At 44.9% G+C, this 18467-nt stretch overlaps 1 protein-coding gene across 2 annotated transcripts; it reads right to left on the bottom strand.

Annotated features, from left to right (window-relative positions):
• Positions 1-1512: 1512 nt before the first annotated feature.
• Positions 1513-16526, bottom strand: LOC124041332 (synuclein-like). 2 transcript variants are annotated; one of them, XM_046358811.1, is made up of 6 exons: positions 16179-16526; positions 8076-8117; positions 7797-7924; positions 6901-6930; positions 3938-3976; positions 1513-3113 (listed from the first exon to the last, which is right to left on the bottom strand). In XM_046358811.1, the coding sequence occupies exons 1-5, from the start codon at positions 16297-16299 to the stop codon at positions 3938-3940; spliced, it is 360 nt and encodes a 119-aa protein (XP_046214767.1). In that variant the 5' UTR covers positions 16300-16526; the 3' UTR covers positions 1513-3113. The 2 variants fall into 2 exon arrangements, with proteins under 2 accessions (XP_046214767.1, XP_046214768.1); XM_046358812.1 differs by lacking the exon at positions 6901-6930 and having other exon boundaries at positions 16179-16520.
• Positions 16527-18467: the final 1941 nt, after the last annotated feature.

Genomic DNA, 18467 nt, shown 5'->3' with positions numbered 1-18467 from the left:
AAGCATGACCCCCCCAAAATTCCTCCATGTACCACATTCTGTGAATTCTGAAAGGTCCCTAAGAATATGAACACTTTCTAATATGAAGCCAGTATGATGAAAGCGCATTAAAATGCCTCTCCAGTGTAATTTCCTTGGAGCCCAGTAAACCCTGATTTCCTGCCAGTGTCATGTTGAAACATGTAAATTATGTGCAAATGTTATCGACCAAGTGAACACACTCTACAATCTCTGGCTGTGAGAGCTGAACATACTCTGTGGCCTGTTTATTAGGTACACCCGCCTAGTACTGGGTTAGACCCCCCCCCCCCCCAACCCTTTGCCTACAGAACAGCCTGAATTCTTTGGGGCATGGATTCTACAAGGTGTCGGAAACATTTGTTGCTCAATTGGTATCAAGGGACCTAATGCTTGCCAGGAAAACCTTCCCCACACTAGTACACCACCGCCACTAGCCTGTACCATTGACAACAGGCAGGATGGGTCCATGGACTCATGCTGCTTACACCAAATCTTGACTCTACCGTCAGCATGACGCAACAGGAACTGGGATTCGTCGGACCAGGCAATGTTTTTCCACTCAATTGTCCTGTGTTGGTGATCGGGTGCCCACTGGAGCCGCTTCCTGCAATGTTCTTGGTAAACTATTGTGCATGAAAAGCCGAGGAGGGCGGCCGTTTCTGAGATGCTGGATCCGGCGTGCCTGGCACCAACGATCACACCATGCTCAAAGTCGCTTAGGTCACTCGTTTTGCCCATTCTAATGTTCTCTCAAACAGTAACTGAATGCCTCAATGCTTGTCTGCCTGCTTTATGCAGAAAGTCATGGCCACATAATTCACTGTAGGACATTTTTTGTGAACGGGGTGGTGTACCTAATAAACTGTATAGTGTATGTTTGGACGTGAGTGCATCGTGTGTGTCCATGCCTCCTTGTGTGTGCACGAGTGTGTCCATTCATCCATCCGTATGTGCCTGTGTATGTACTGTATGACACGTGTTCGAGGTATGTGTTCATGCTTGGAGTGGTGAAGGTGTGTTTGCTTCTTCTCATACCCCTGGCGAATCACTCTGATGCAAATGGAAGTGCAGGACATGTGGCTTAAATAAGTAATAGCTCTGTGGATGTTACTAACAAAAGCCAAGCGCTCGGCTTTCACCACTCAACACCAGGTGGCAGTTGGGAGAGCGTGTGACGTCTATTGCTGCCACTGCTCCTTTGCTGTTGGTCTCTCTGCAGATCAGTTCAGCAGCCAGCAAGTCAATAGAATAGCAGAATGGTCATCCAGTTTACACTGTATGGTATTATTTATAGAGGCAGTAATTGTGCTCCACTGCACAGATGTGTGTGGGGTGGGTGGGCTGAGAATAATAAAGGAGTAGCCAAGAATATCATGCAATAGAAAGTATAAATAATTCAAATGAGCAGTCTAGGTATGTTTGCTTCAATTTGGTATTGTCTCTGGAAATTATTATGCCACAGTGAAAGATAATAAAAACAGAAAAAAAGTATTTTGGATTTAAACATTTTTATTTCAGTTCAGTTGTACTGTTTATAAAAGAGTCTGCTTTGATACCAACATATATTTGCATGTCTGTGTGAATGTGTGTCACCTCTAATTCTTGGATAAATGTGTGATATGTGCATTTTAATTTGTGAGGTTGTTTTTAGTACCAATGAATGTGTGTCTGAGTATGTGTCTGGTTGTTAGTAAGGCAACATGCAGTCTCATTTCAGATGGCTTCAAAGGGCAAACACTGTAATGGTTGAAAATACCTGTTTTAGACAGGGGAGCAGACACAGGGGAGGGGTCAGGGCACATTGTTGAGTGACAGGAGGTGTGTCTTGTATGACAGCAGTAAAAGCATGACGAATGGGTGGAGAGATTTGTTTCCTCTGAGACCAGATGTATGGGATGTCAAGCAGTGGAGGCTGGTGGGAGGCGTTATAGAAGGATGGGCTCATTGTAATGGCTGGAATGGAATAAATGGAATGACATGAAACCACATTTGACTTCGTTCCATATATTCCATTCCAGTCATTACAATGAGCCCATCCTCCTATAACGCCTCCCACCAGCCACCACTGATGTCAAGGTATTTCACCTGGCGACTACTTGCATCCACTTCTGAGGTAGGCCTACATACTGAATCTGTTGGGCACTTTATCTTTAATCTGATCGCATGCAAAACACCTCAACAGATCTTATTTATTGCCTTTCATTGCAACTAGTGAAATTATAAAGGCCATTGCAAACTCCTGATGTAACCGTTCTCTCTTTGATAACGCTATAAATGCAGGCCCAGGTTTGAGTGGAAAGACAGCTGGAAACACCAGACAGTATCTGTTTATGAGATACATAGTTCCCTGTATGTGCTGCAGCCCCATTGAAGGTGTGAGACTGGGTAATGTGATCGGTCATGTGAATATGGGGAGTAAAACAGACAATATGATACTGTTAACCCATAACTCCACTTTCACTCTGACCCTGAACCCCGATCTGTCATAATAAGGGGATGTCAGGCATTAAGACACAAGGGGTTAAATATACACAGGCTTCAAACACATATTAATCAACAAACCTGACTAAAGCATACACTGACATAAGTACATCTACAGTATAAGTACAGGTGTTACGTTAGCTGACAGCGTGAACACTACCAGTAAGTCTCACATTGCCGAAACTCTTGGGGAGAAAAACTATATATTGTTCTGAGAAGTCTTTCTCAACGTTGTGGTGTATATGCATGTGTGTACTGTATGTGTGGTAAGGTGATCTTGAGTGGACACAGGGGATGGTGGGTGAGGATGGTCACAGTGGCAAGGTGGGTAAATGTCGGGGATGAGGTATATGGACGGTAAAGGCATTAGGGTAGGAATGTGTAGAGTGTTTATGGTTGAGGGTTGTTTTGGCTGGGGAGGATCTTTTTCATTTTTTGTTGTTGTTTTCCATCGATTCACACAAAGAAAGCATCAGAGAGGAGACGCTGGGGGCAGTAAGGTTCCCCAGGACCCATGAGGTGACGATGGGATACGCAGGACAAGCAGCAGCTCTTCTAAAACAGAAGACGAGGGAGACCGCTGCTAATCACTGAGGTCAGGACCAACACTCCTGAGAGAGAGAAGGAACATTTTAAATATTGTGAGTGGGAGAGGCAGAAGTAACAGATTTCTGCTGCAGATGTATTCATCAAAATGGACTTGCCAACATGTGTGTTTTGGCAGAGTAGTGGATTATCTGGCATCTTTGGTGCCACCCTAATTTTCAGTCCCCATGTATTAAGAGGTGTGCTTTCAATATATGAGAACATGTAGTTCCTGCATTAGGATATGGTTGACTGATACCCAGGTGTAAAAAAATCCCCTAGCTTACACCTAACCCCATACCTCACACCTAACCCCATACCTCACACCTAACCCCATACCTCACACCTAACCCCATACCTCACACCTAACCCCATACCTCACACCTAACCCCATACCTCACACCTAACCCCATACCTCACACCTAACCCCATACCTCACACCTAACCCCATACCTCACCCCATACCTCACACCTCACCCCATACCTCACACCTAACCCCATACCTCACACCTAACCCCATACCTCACACCTAACCCCATACCTCACACCTAACCCCATACCTCACACCTAACCCCATACCTGTCACTGTATGTCCATTTTGACTCTGTGCGCCGAGGCTTTTGGCCATGGCTCTTAAGTTAAACGCTTTACCTTTACATATTAGTAGATCGCCTGCTGTTATTTGGATACTGCATCAAATGTCACATCAATTTTAGGACTGCCTCAAGCACATCAAATTAACATATCGCTATTTCAAGAGGATATACCATCTTGCTCCCTGACTATACGTAAACACTTGCACATTAATATGACCACACACACCTCCATACAAGTACAAACACACACTCACCTACTGCCCGGCCTGCTCAGCTCCCTGTGAGAAGTCACCCTGAGTGGCACAAACAAAGAAAGCGGATTAGCAAGAGAACTAATATATACATAATCTCTACTACTACTACTACTACTACTACTTCTGCAGCCACCCATGCTGCTACAGAGGAGAATGGTGATGACAACTTCCTCTGATGTAATCTCCAGCTGAGCATGTGAGTAATGATTTGGAGGAGGGTTAAGCTGGAGAGAAAGAGAGATGTTAGTGTTTTCAAACCACGGTTCTGGTTAATCGACATGCACAGGCATCTCTTTAGTAGGGTAGTTATGGCTTCAATGGCAGACAATGAATTGAGATATCAGGGGCTCAGGCACTCAGGAGAAAAGATCCTTGATAGTTTCCTCAGTTGATTAATGCCCAACAATTACCATGGCAATCTTCTGTATTAGGGTAGAAATGATAATTCTGACTCATGGCATGGAATTAGGATATTAGTTTGGTGAATGGTGTGGAGTTTGATTGTGATTATTCATGGCAGTAGCCATATTCCCTGATTTGGTTATAGAAATGTTAATATGATGTTATTGCTGTGGGAATAATTATGAGCTCAATCACCAATATAATTATTCCTCTGATTAGAACCGGTGGGTAATAATTCTAGCAAGAAGATGCCGCAATCATGTCCTTAACACATTCTATAACAGTGACGGAAAACGTGGTAATGGGGATGATTTGTGCCATATCATAGTATGTCTACAGTTGTTTACTCTGTACCTTGCCTCTACTGTACTCTCCTACAAAAGGCTTTTTAGTGCCTTTGAAAATGAACATATAATAGAGCCGGGAGAGAGATGTAGCGATGGGAGATTGAAAAAGGAAGGGGGTTGATTGCCTGCTGCGGTGAGGAGCGATGGAGAGATTGTTAGGGCTGTGGATTTAATTACAGATGGATCTTGCTTTATATTACAAAGAGCCTGAAAGAAGAAAGGACACACAGATGTGCACACACGCACACCGGCATACGTACACTCACGCACACCGGCATACGTACACTCACGCATGCCTGCATACGTACACTCACGCATGCCTGCATACGTACACTCACGCATGCCTGCATACGTATCCTCACGCATGCCTGCATGTTCACCCACACCCACAAACAAGAACAAAGAACATATTTCAATTGAGTGGAATTAAGTAATGCTATCAATATGCTGCGAACAAACAAAGATGTTGTCCCAGAGTACACTCCATCTGTCCTGCAGCCATAGAGCCCAGCCTGCTGGGTCAGAGGCAGGAGACGCATGTTAATGTAGCGGGGACACCGCCATCTTTACTGCACTACAAATGGCCACAACATAGTGGAGGGCAGCTTTTAGATTAACCTTCATCAATTTCATATTTGAAAGGGATCTATTCTCTACCTTTTAAATCCATAACATCTTTTCAATGGTCTGTATTCCTTTGAATTCATTGTATGATTTGGGATTGGGGGCTTGTGTTCTTGCAATTTTTTTCTCAATGGGGCCTACACAATTCTCTTGTATTTGATATTCAGACTCTGCAGGTGTGGCAAACCTTGCGCGCTCTAAATACATTTCATTCAATCGCTAAAAACCCATTTGCTGGCCAACAGATCTTCTCATTGAGTCTTCATTCAGTAGGGTTTTCAGTACATTTATCTTAAGCCATCCTTTAAATATGATGTACCTTTTTAAGTTAGATTTTTTTCGACACTCACTGGAATATATAGAGAGAAAGGGTTCCAAATATTAGAAATCATTGCTGGAAAGCCATCTAAATGTATGCATGTTCGTCTCAGTTTCAGCACCAATTGGTAGATTTAAAAAAAATACTAATTTTGTAAATTATTTTAGGTTTAGGAAATTATTTTTGAATCAAACAGGTTTGAAGAGCCTTTACGCACTAAAGAAGAAAAAAAAGGTGGTTTGATTCATTCTGAAAATGTCCACATTCAGTTGTTCAACCCATGGTAATGTAGGAAGAATAGTGTGCAAATGAAGGTAAACGAAACACTGTAATTAAATGGACTGATAATGCAGGCTATACCAACTGAAGGGAACTAACAGTAAATTGGCAGTTGAATACGCGGTTATTAGGCCTGCAGACGGTCGATACTGATAGTGGTTCATATTTAACATGATAATTAAGACATAGTAATGCCAAAAATAAAAATAAATGACATTTGAGAGTGCCCATCTCTGCAAGGTAGAAGGCCATACAAATTCTGCATAATGGCACAGCGTTTCTTAAACTTTACTGTGGGAAAGTTAATATCCTTCAGTTTTCTGCCACATAAGTGTCATTTGTATGTATAATTCCCTTATCCAAACGCATTACTCCTTGACCTCTTATCAAGTTGTAAATTATAGTGCATGTAGAATGGTGATATTTCTATCAGGAAAAAGAAAAGAAAGGAGATTTTTTCCACATGGACCCGGCAGGTTCGCTAGACCTTATTCATGGTTTGCTTGTGCGTAAAGATGGTGGAATTAAGTCAAGGTCAGAATAGGGTGTAGCTGTAGACACATTGCACTTATTCCATCTCCACCCCAAACTAATAGCGTTTGAATAGCATGCTATTCTCATGCTTAAATTCAAGGTCAGAAAACGCAGAGATAGAAAAGTGCATGAAAAGGTATTGACGTTCCATATCCCCACATTTCACGTGGGTTGGAATTCTACCCAGTGTGAACATACACTCGCAGCTTGAGGAAATGTTGACTCATTTGGAGCTGAGCAGTCGCACATCCATCTGTCCTCCTTCAAGCCAACCAGCACCCAAACACCACTGTAGCCTACCAGCCAGCATCCACCTTGACTGCTAATTACTGCATATAAAGTCATGGTGCTTCAATCACAAGGCAATAAAGGCAGCAAGCATCATGCAGTGCATTCATTCATTCATTTGTTCTACTAAACTCTCCACCACACCCCCCTTCCAAACCAGAACCAGCCACCTCAGTTACAGCTTCTTCCTGTCCCTGTTCCTGCCAGACACCCCAGTTATGGATGGAAAGAGAAGAAACAATACAAGTTACCAACAACACTCACAGACACGAAAGGTCCAAGTAGGCTTTGATCCTTTAACACTGCATTCCTTATAACTGACAAGAAAGTCAACTTCGAACAATCAGTGTTTTTGACCAGGATTAGATTGTTGATAGAAGGACATGTTGAAGACTCCTCTCCTGGAATCCCAAGGCTGATCTCAACTCTGTTATAACTAGGGTTGCAAAGGGGAGGGTATAATACTGGAAACTTTTGAAGTTTACCAGTAAACTACCAGAATTTTGGGAACGTTCAAGGAATATGACATTTTATCAGATGACATCTAGTGGCATTTTTTGGGTACTTCAGAGCATTTTGGGTCTTATAAAACCATACCAAACGTAACATATCTTACTAATTTGAATGTCCCCGGTTTTATATTTACTGTTATGTCTAGTCAGGCTGAGGGGTCAACACAGGCTGTGGGGTCAAACTGGTGAGAGTTGTGAAAAAAGACAATAGTTAGAAGAGTGCCATTGTTGATTATATGCTTTTCTCATTCATTAGGCTATTTTCTCTTGAACCCTACGGTCTATCCACTAGAAACACATGGACAATATGGACTCATATGTATAGAACATAAAAAAGGAATACTATAAACTAATGCATTCGGTCGGTATACGTTATTCAAGTATAATTGACCAAAGTTACCATACATGACCTGTTAATTACAGATAGCTTTGCAACCCTTGTTATAACTGTATATGGCTTTAATTCAACCACCTCTAACCGACCAGCCCACAGTTCCCTGTAGAGGAAAGGAGTTTGTCATCTTCACAATATGAAAAGGCAGGATGTGACGCACCTGGTTCACCAATCCGGAGTTCACTGCCACATTCTCCAACCCCTCCACTGTTTGCTGAGACAGCTCATTGGCCCCGGCGACCGTTGCGTCCCCAACAATATTGGCCTGGTCAGTCGTTCTCTGGGCCACTGGGAAAAGGGGACAGGGAGTTGTCATACTCTGTCCTTGGACCAATGTTTCTCCTTTGAATTTGGTATGTGAAAAAACCTGTGTGAGTCTGATCCCTGTATAGTTAGAAATGTAATGCAGTGTATTTTCTGTGGGTCGTGTTGCGCTGACCTGTGTTCACACCTGCTACCATCCCGTCCTTGGTCTTGTTCCCTGTAAAAGAGAGAAACAACCTTCTTAAAAAGAGGTCGATGATTTATGTTTAAATAGTGTTTCTCAAACTCAAAGAGCTTAACATTGGATGGGGGGTAACTCACCCCTTCCACCATTAAATGCAGCTTCAAAATCATTTGGTAACATGGAATAGCTCAGTAAGGACACCAAGTTTTGTACAATATACTATACACTCCACTACCAATTTATTTGGTCAGTGAAGCTAAAATGTTTAATTTGGCTCTATACTCCAGCATTTTGGATTTGAGATGTTTCATATGTTTCATATGAGGAAAGAGTACAGAATGTCACCTTTTATTTTAGGGTATGTTCATACAATACACAAAGTTTAGTATTTGGTCCCATATTCCTAGCACCCAATGACTGCATCAAGCTTGTGACTCTGCAAGCTTGTTGGATGCATTTGCAGTTTGTTTTGGTTGTGTTTCAGATGATTTTGTGCCCAATATAAATTAATGGTAAGTAATGTATTGTGTCACTTTTATTATAAATAAAATATAATATGTTTCTGGTCACTTCTACATGAATGCTACCATGATTACAGATAATCATGAAGGAATCATGAATAATGATGAGTGAGAAAGTCACAGAGGCACAAAGATCATACCTCCAAGACAAGCTAACCGCTCACCATTACCAATAACAGGGGAGGCTAGCATTTTACATCATACCTCCAAGACATTTACATTTTACATTTAAGTCATTTAGCAGACGCTCTTATCCAGAGCGACTTACAAATTGGTGCATTCACCTTATGACATCCAGTGGGACAGTCACTTAACAATAGTGCATCTAAAACTTAGGGGGGGTGGGGTGAGAGGGATTACTTAACCTATCCTAGGTATTCCTTAAAGAGGTGGGGTTTCAGGTGTCTCCGGAAGGTGGTGATTGACTCCGCTGTCCTGGCGTCGTGAGGGAGTTTGTTCCACCATTGGGGGGCCAGGGCAGCGAACAGTTTTGACTGGGCTGAGCGGGAGCTGTACTTCCTCAGTGGTAGGGAGGCGAGCAGGCCAGAGGTGGATGAACGCAGTGCCCTTGTTTGGGTGTAGGGCCTGATCAGAGCCTGGAGGTACTGAGGTGCCGTTCCCCTCACAGCTCCGTAGGCAAGCACCATGGTCTTGTAGCGGATGCGAGCTTCAACTGGAAGCCAGTGGAGAGAACGGAGGAGCGGGGTGACGTGAGAGAACTTGGGAAGGTTGAACACCAGACGGGCTGCGGCGTTCTGGATGAGTTGAAGGGGTTTAATGGCACAGGCAGGGAGCCCAGCCAACAGCGAGTTGCAGTAATCCAGACGGGAGATGACAAGTGCCTGGATTAGGACCTGCGCCGCTTCCTGTGTGAGGCAGGGTCGTACTCTGCGGATGTTGTAGAGCATGAACCTACAGGAACGGGCCACCGCCTTGATGTTAGTTGAGAACGACAGGGTGTTGTCCAGGATCACACCAAGGTTCTTGGCGCTCTGGGAGGAGGACACAGTGGAGTTGTCAACCGTGATGGCGAGATCATGGAACGGGCAGTCCTTCCCCGGGAGGAAGAGCAGCTCCGTCTTGCCGAGGTTCAGCTTGAGGTGGTGATCCGTCATCCACACTGATATGTCTGCCAGACATGCAGAGATGCGATTCGCCACCTGGTCATCAGAAGGGGGAAAGGAGAAGATTAATTGTGTGTCGTCTGCATAGCAATGATAAGAGAGACCATGTGAGGTTATGACAGAGCCAAGTGACTTGGTGTATAGCGAGAATAGGAGAGGGCCAAGAACAGAGCCCTGGGGGACACCAGTGGTGAGAGCGCGTGGTGAGGAGACAGATTCTCGCCACGCCACCTGGTAGGAGCGACCTGTCAGGTAGGACGCAACCAGCGTGGGCCGCGCCGGAGATGCCCAACTCGGAGAGGGTGGAGAGGAGGATCTGATGGTTCACAGTATCGAAGGCAGCCGATAGATCTAGAAGGATGAGAGCAGAGGAGAGAGAGTTAGCTTTAGCAGTGCGGAGCGCCTCCGTGATACAGAGGAGAGCAGTCTCAGTTGAATGACTAGTCTTGAAACCTGACTGATTTGGATCAAGAAGGTCATTCAGAGAGAGATAGCGGGAGAGCTGGCCAAGGACGGCACGTTCAAGAGTTTTGGAGAGAAAAGAAAGAAGGGATACTGGTCTGTAATTGTTGACATCGGAGGGATCGAGTGTAGGTTTTTTCAGAAGGGGTGCAACTCTCGCTCTCTTGAAGACGGAAGGGACGTAGCCAACGGTCAGGGATGAGTTGATGAGCGAGGTGAGGTAAGGGAGAAGGTCTCCGGAAATGGTCTGGAGAAGAGAGGAGGGGATAGGGTCAAGCGGGCAGGTTGTTGGGCGGCCGGCCGTCACAAGACGCGAGATTTCATCTGGAGAGAGAGGGGAGAAAGAGGTCAGAGCATAGGGTAGGGCAGTGTGAGCAGAACAGCGGTGTCGTTTGACTTAGCAAACGAGATCGGATGTCGTCGACCTTCTTTTCAAAATGGTTGACGAAGTCATCTGCAGAGAGGGAGGAGGGGGAGGGGGCGGAGGATTCAGGAGGGAGGAGAAGGTGGCAAAGAGCTTCCTAGGGTTAGAGGCAGAAGCTTGGAATTTAGCGTGGTAGAAAGTGGCTTTAGCAGCAGAGACAGAGGAGGAAAATGTAGAGAGGAGGGAGTGAAAGGATGCCAGGTCCGCAGGGAGGCGAGTTTTCCTCCATTTCCGCTCGGCTGCCCGGAGCCCTGTTCTGTGAGCTCGCAATGAGTCATCGAGCCACGGAGCGGGAGGGGAGGACCGAGCCGGCCTGGAGGATAGGGGACATAGAGAGTCAAGGGATGCAGAGAGGGAGGAGAGGAGGGTTGAGGAGGCAGAATCAGGAGATAGGTGGGAGAAGGTTTGAGCGGAGGGAAGAGATGATAGGATGGAAGAGGAGAGAGTAGCGGGGGAGAGAGAGCGAAGGTTGGGACGGCGCGATACCATCCGAGTAGGGGCAGTGTGGGAGGTGTTGGATGAGAGCGAGAGGGAAAAGGATACAAGGCAGTGGTCGGAGACTTGGAGGGGAGTTGCAATGAGGTTAGTGGAAGAACAGCATCTAGTAAAGATGAGGTCGAGCGTATTGCCTGCCTTGTGAGTAGGGGGGAAGGTGAGAGGGTGAGGTCAAAAGAGGAGAGGAGTGGAAAGAAGGAGGCAGAGAGGAAAGAGTCAAAGGTTGGGGAGGTTAAAGTCGCCCAGAACTGTGAGAGGTGAGCCGTCCTCAGGAAAGGAGCTTATCAAGGCATCAAGCTCATTGATGAACTCTCCGAGGAACCTGGAGGGCGATAAATGATAAGGATGTTAAGCTTGAAAGGGCTAGTGACTGTGACAGCATGGAATTCAAAGGAGGCGATAGACAGATGGGTAAGGGGAGAAAGAGAGAATGACCACTTGGGAGAGATGAGGATCCCGGTGCCACCACCCCGCTGACCAGACGCTCTCGGGGTGTGCGAGAACACGTGGGCGGACGAAGAGAGAGCAGTAGGAGTAGCAGTGTTGTCTGTGGTGATCCATGTTTCCGTCAGGGCCAAGAAGTCGAGGGACTGGAGGGAGGCATGGGCTGAGATGAACTCTGCCTTGTTGACCGCAGATTGCATTACCAATAACAGGGGAGGTTAGCTTTTTTCATCATACCTCCAAGACATGCTAACCTCTAACCATTACCAATAACAAGGGAGGTTAGCATTTGACATCATATCTCCAAGACATGCTAACCTCTCACCATTACCAATAACAGGGGAGGTTAGCATTTTACGTCATACCTCCAAGACATGCTAACCTCTCACCATTACCAATAACAGGGGAGGTTAGCATTTTACGTCATACCTCCAAGACATGCTAACCTCTCACCATTACCAATAACAGGGGAGGTTAGCATTTTACGTCATACCTCCAAGACATGCTAACCTCTCACCATTACCAATAACAGGGGAGGTTATAGCATTTTCTGGCGTATGATATTTATGCCTCTGTAATTTTCTTACTCATCATTCTTCATATAAACAAACTGTAAAGGAATCCAACATGTTTGTAGAGTCACAAGCTTGATGTAATCATTGCGTGCTAGGAATTAATACACATACGTTCATTTGTACAAATACTTAAAACACTTTCAAATGGAGGGGAAAGGGAAAGGGGGATACCAAGTCAGTTGTACAGATGAATGCCTTCAACTGTAATGTGTCTTCCATATTTAATCCAACCCCTTTGAATCAGAGGTGCGGGGGGCAGCCATAATCGACATCCACATCTTCAGCGCTCGGGGAACAGTGGGTTAACTGCCTTGCTCGGACTATATACATAAAAAATTATTTCATTTCTAAATAACAAATATGTATGAAAATAGCCTCAAAGAAAAGGTGACACTCTGTACTGCCGACTCATGAAACATTTGATCGCAAATCCAAAATGAGTACAGAGCGAAATTAAAAGTTTTACCTTAACTGTCCAAATCAATATGTAGAGAAGTGTACAAGCTTGATCAACATCTACAGGCTTCCCTAACACTTCAATACTTAATGATTTGGGCACAGAAACAGTCCCCCTCTCTCATGGTTATTTTATAGGGCCAGATCCTTGGTGTCTGTTTAAAGACCAATGGGTTCTGCTCAGCTGGTCCAGTACTGTCTGTTCTCTCCCATTCTCTCTGAGCCCTTTGGAGCTCAGCCCATCTCTGCCTCACAAAGAGTCCTTGAGGGAAGAAAAGGTCAGTCATTCCACCAGACACAGAACTGTATGGGTCGAGTCCTGTTGGCCAGCCAAACCCACTCAACGTCCTCAAAACAACTGGCATGGAGCTTTGGAGTGGGTTTCCCCCTCCCTCCCACTCAAATCACCAACACAATAAGCCTTGCTCTGTTCTCCCTTCTGACCCTTTGAGCTGGGAGACGTGTTTGAAAGTCCCTCCCAGTCCCCGCACAAAAACACATTTCTCTTGTCAAGCGTGTCATTGTTATTGTACTCCCTACACGACAATGGGCTAATTTAGTACTGGGGATGTAGAAATTGCCATAGGCTAAAGTCCTCCTGTCCTATGTAGAACACAGACAGACACAAGAGCCAGGCTATTGTATTGTCAATGCTGTAATCAATACAGAGGAGGTAATATCGCCAAGCAACTGTCGACACTGTAACGTGGTCAGTTTTTGTGAGGAATCGAACAATCTGTGGTTACAAATACTTCCCCTGCAGCTAAGATGGTAGATACTGGTACTATAATACATGACTACACACCCACAAAACACAATGTTAGAGTGATTATAACTGAAATACAGCACCTCATTGTCTCGTAAGAACGTGATAGCATCTTTGATTTTGTATGTAGTAATCTCTGCACCCAGAACCAGATTTCGCATGGACGCTGGCAAGCTAATTGTTTAGTCTGTCACGAGAGAGATATTTAGCATCACATGAACGCCACTCTGCACAACAATTATGTGTTTAGGGTGTTAATTTGAGGTGGGTTCCATTGCATCTCTCTCTGATTAATTTACACTGTCGTAGTCTAGAGTTTCCTCACATCCTGCTATGATAAGATGACACTTCTGTCAGAGACCGAAGAGGAAGCGAGACCAGAGGGAGGGAGAACAAAATGGCTAAGTGAATGTGGTGCTGAATGGAGAGCGGCACAATCAAGACATAATGGGATGATTACGTGTGCATATATACAAAGGTAACTCTGACCTCTCTCTCTCCCTCCCTCCCCTCCTCACACTCACCATCCTGTAGCACTAGGCCTCGTAACTGTCTACCACCCACCCAGGAGCAGCTGAGCATCGGACACACACACACACACACACACACACACACACACACACACACACACACACACACACACACACACACACACACACACACACACACACACACACACACACACACACACACACACACACACACACACACACACACACACACACAGGATTAGCACTCAGTGTAGATAGAGGCAGCAGATCAGGGACAGGGGGGGATTTGAGACGGTTCTCCTCTTTAAAAAAAAAATCCTAATCCATCGCTCTCATACCGTAGATGACTCAGACAGTAAAGTGCTTGATGCCTGGTGGGCCTTTGCTGTGTGTCAGTACGCTTCACTGCTCCGACCGCACTCTCAGGGCACTCCCTCTTTTCTTAGTCCCGCAGCTAGCTCCCTGGTAGGGCACTGGGCTCTCTCTCTATGGCTGTCTGTCTGTCTGTGCATATCTGCTTGCCTTTCCGGAGTAGAATGCTGCCACTCTTTTAGCCGTCACTCCAATCGCTGCCACCCCCACCTCCTTCACCCCACCACCACCCCACAGTCCACTTATCAGTGCTATCTGTCTGTCAGGACCGCTCACTGAGAAGAGGTGCAGGCAGTGAAGGAGAGCCACTGTCTCAAGACTGACAGTTGTTTGATCATAGAAAGGCAGATCTGACTGTCCGAGCCACAGTAAGTCCAGTGATGAATTTGGATGGGTATATAGGGATTCACACTGACAGGGATGGGGGGGATTGGTACGCTGCATTGACTTTCAGACGAAGAGGAGAGAACGACAAAGATTTTAAAAAGGAGACAAAAATGAAGCTGATGATAAGATATGACTGAGCAGTAATGTTAGAGGTCAGGTGATCTCTTTACAGCGCTGTGAAGATCAATAAACCAGTGAAATGTGATGGGCCCTGCCCTCTGTGGCTGAATGGCTCCACGAGGTCCTTCGTCAGAACAGGGTGGATCCCCTGTGGTGGGGATGATTTTGGATTAATGGATAAGGATTATCCCACAGCCTCCTCCTCTGTCTCTGCTTATTGACAGCTAATGAATGAGAAACTGTAATTATTGGAATCTGAGAGTACGCCACCCATTCATTCATTGTCTTGTTACCTCATTCTCATGATCTCTTTTCTCTCTCTCTCTCTCCCTTTCTCTTCTCCCCTCCTTTTACCGGAAATTAAACCAGGAATCAGATGACTCTCAAATGTTTCATTCATTTGTTTATCGTTGCCCTCTTTCTCTCCTTCCCTCTCTTCCCTTTCCTCTTCTCCAGGTTGTCATCGCTGTAAAAGAGGCAGTGACAGAGTCATGTTTCAGCATTCTGTATGAATCTGTGTATGATTCAGTGTTGTAATGTGTCAGTGTTCTCTCGATGTCTCAGTGTTCTGTATGTGTTAGTGGTGCTCAGGGCTGTTGAACTGGCCTTTGCCGAGTTGGGTGGGGTTGGGCTGACGGGGGGGTTCTGACCATGGGGCGAGCTGCATTAGTCACGCTCCGAGACGCCCATGATAAATCTCACTGCTGCAGCGGACAGACAGGCATGTGGGTGGGTGGCATAGCAGATTCAGAGACCCCTCCCTCTCACCCCGGTAGCACCATATTGTACTATCACACATACAACCTAACAAGCACATACCCACCCATCTAAATATGTGAACACACACACATCTATTCAGCTTGATAACACTGAGCAATATTATAGTACAATCACCTCCCCCTGCTCTAAAATGTGTGTGTGTCACATGTAGAGAGATAGGAGATTGCATTTAATTTATATGACCATCAATATTATTGACAATATTTTGTTGGCCAATATCCACTACATAATGAATAGAATACCTCAGTACTGCTTAACCAGACGTTTCCCTCTTAAATTAGAACATCTTGTGCCTGAGGCATGTGCAAATAAATAAATATCTTCCTTCCTTCCTTTCTGCCCCTTTCATCTGCTCTTCTCCATTCTCTTGCCCTCTCCTTCGGTCCTTTGTCATCTTTCTCTTTTTCCTTGTTCAAAATTCCCTCCAGCTTTCTACAGTATCTATGTTTCCATCACGAGTAAGATTTAGCACATGCTCTGCCTGGATGTGGATCCCATTTTATTCAAACATCGCAGACAGACCAGTGCACTCACCCATCAAAAAACAAGCACAGCAGGCAAGCGTCACAGGATCAAAACGGAAACCAGATTATCCCACAGAAAAAAAGCTGTGATGTACTATTTTCAGCTAACCACCTCGGTCTATCCTCCACCATCATCACCACTCCTGTACTCACCCACATACATGACTCCCTCCTTAGTTTTGGCAGCTGCCTCCTCCACCCCTGCCTTGGTCTTCTCTGCTGCAGCCACGACGCCCTCCTTGGCAATTGAGAATCCTTTCTTCAGTGCATCCATGCTGGTCTGCTGTTATGGGGCTGTGTCTTTTAGCTGGCTCTGGCTGCGTCTTGGAGCTGGTAGATTAGGCTGCTCGGTGTGCCTGTCTGCGTGTGCGTCTGTGTGTGTGAGCGTGCCTGCGAGTGTGTATCTCTGCGTGTTGGGTGTGTGAGTGTGCGAGCGTACGTGCATGAGCTGCTCTTATGAGAGAGCGGGGCTGGACTGATCTGTACTGCTGAGGCAGATTGGAACACCCTCAACAAGGAGAGCAGCTGAGCGAATGAGAGGGAGAGGGGGGGGGGGATGGAGAGGCTGGGAGAGAGGGATGGAAAGAGAGGGGAGAGAAGAGGTAGAAAAAGAGAGAGCAAGAAATGCAGAGATGGATTCCACAAGATACTGCTGCATTTCTCAGTTATGCTACCTACCCCCATTTCTTCTGCTATCGTGCACACAGAGGCAAATACAAATAGGATTAGTGGAGTATTCAAGACTGGATTTATCTGTGTGTCAACCCTAGAATGACACCTTTTCCATTTTATTCAACACCAAAACTGCAGTTCTGTGCTCTCCCTCATGACATTTAAGATACAATACAGACACTGATATATTGATATGATACAATGCAGTATATGATGATTCAATGAGATACACTTTATTGCCCATTTCCATGAAAATTCCTTTTATGAAGTCAGCAGCACCTCCAACATACAGATTTAGGATCTCAATTTGAGCCAGTTTGCTACAGCAGGAAAATAATCCTCCAGCAACAGGAAATGTGAATTATTATGTGGATTATAATTAATGGTACTTTTTGTAGGGGTTGAAAAAAAATTGTGAGGGAAAATCAAGTCTGACATTTCAAAGTGGAAATTGCAAACTTAAGCCTTTTTAAACCTCTTGTAAACTACAAGTAAAACATGTTCTGCATTGTAGGAATGTTCTCCTGCAACAGGGTGATCAAATTAAGATCCTACATCTGTATTGTACATACTGTACATCCCACTATGCATAATTCATAGACGGTACATATGTAGGATCTTAATTTGATCACTGTTTTGTTGCTGAGAATTTTCCTGGAGATTAGCTTCTTGATTGACATAAATTCACTGAAAACCCACACTAACACATGGTTATATTAACAGTATTGCACTTTTCATGTAGCCTATTTTTGGCCAGCTAAAAGCCTAACCACTGATCAAGCAACATTATGAACCAAATATTCAAATACTGTTGCTGCAGGATTATTCTCGTTGTGACAATATATATCAAATTAAGATCCTACATCTGTATATACACCACACACACTCGTACATTAATAGGCAGGTTTCTCCCTGGAAATTGAGATGCCACTTCGATCTCTCGTACCAAGAGGACTGGGAGGGGGAATGGATCATTAATAAAAATTATTTTACCTTTATTTAACTAGGCAAGTCAGTTAAGAACAAATTCTTATTTTCAATGACGGCCTAGGAACAGTGGGTTAACTGCCTGTTCAGGGGCAGAACGACAGATTTGTACCTTGTCAGCTCGGGGGTTTGAACTTGCAACCTTCCGGTTACTAGTCCAACACTCTAACCACTAGGCTACCCTGCTGCCCCATCATGAAGCCCAGAGCTATAATTAGCGCTTGTGAAGCTAGTTACACATGGCTGCTAAAGCACATCCATTCAATACACACAGCATCCCCCCACTCTACATCAAAGTGAATGGCAGAGAGCCCTTTTAGATTACCTGACCTGTAAAAGCTATCCAAACTCATGGTAATACTAAATGGCGGTGCAGATTTTTTTTTTAGAGATATAGCTAAATAAATATACAGTAGTATCATTGTATATGTACGTATGCTTCAGTTTAATAAAGCTCAGGACTTTCTATAAGGAGAGTGCTGTAGTGCCATTGAGGGAAACATTCAAACAACAGGGTTTATGGTCATCATGACTTAATGTTCTATCAGAGAAACACAAGTTGTTATTGATGTCGGCTGCACTCGTCTCCACTCAACATTATCCAGCAAGAAATAGAGATCCAGACACTGTCACTCTCCTCTGTATCAGTAAGGAAATAGAGATCCAGACACTGTCACTCTCCTCTGTATCAGTAAGGAAATAGAGATCCAGACACTGTCACTCTCCTCTGTATCAGTAAGGAAATAGAGATCCAGACACTGTCACTCTCCTCTGTATCAGTAA

This window comes from Oncorhynchus gorbuscha, linkage group LG08 (genome assembly GCF_021184085.1).
Source record: "Oncorhynchus gorbuscha isolate QuinsamMale2020 ecotype Even-year linkage group LG08, OgorEven_v1.0, whole genome shotgun sequence".
NCBI lineage: Eukaryota > Metazoa > Chordata > Actinopteri > Salmoniformes > Salmonidae > Oncorhynchus > Oncorhynchus gorbuscha.
Note: the sequence above shows the minus strand (reverse complement) of the source record. Positions and strands in the feature narration are given on the sequence as shown.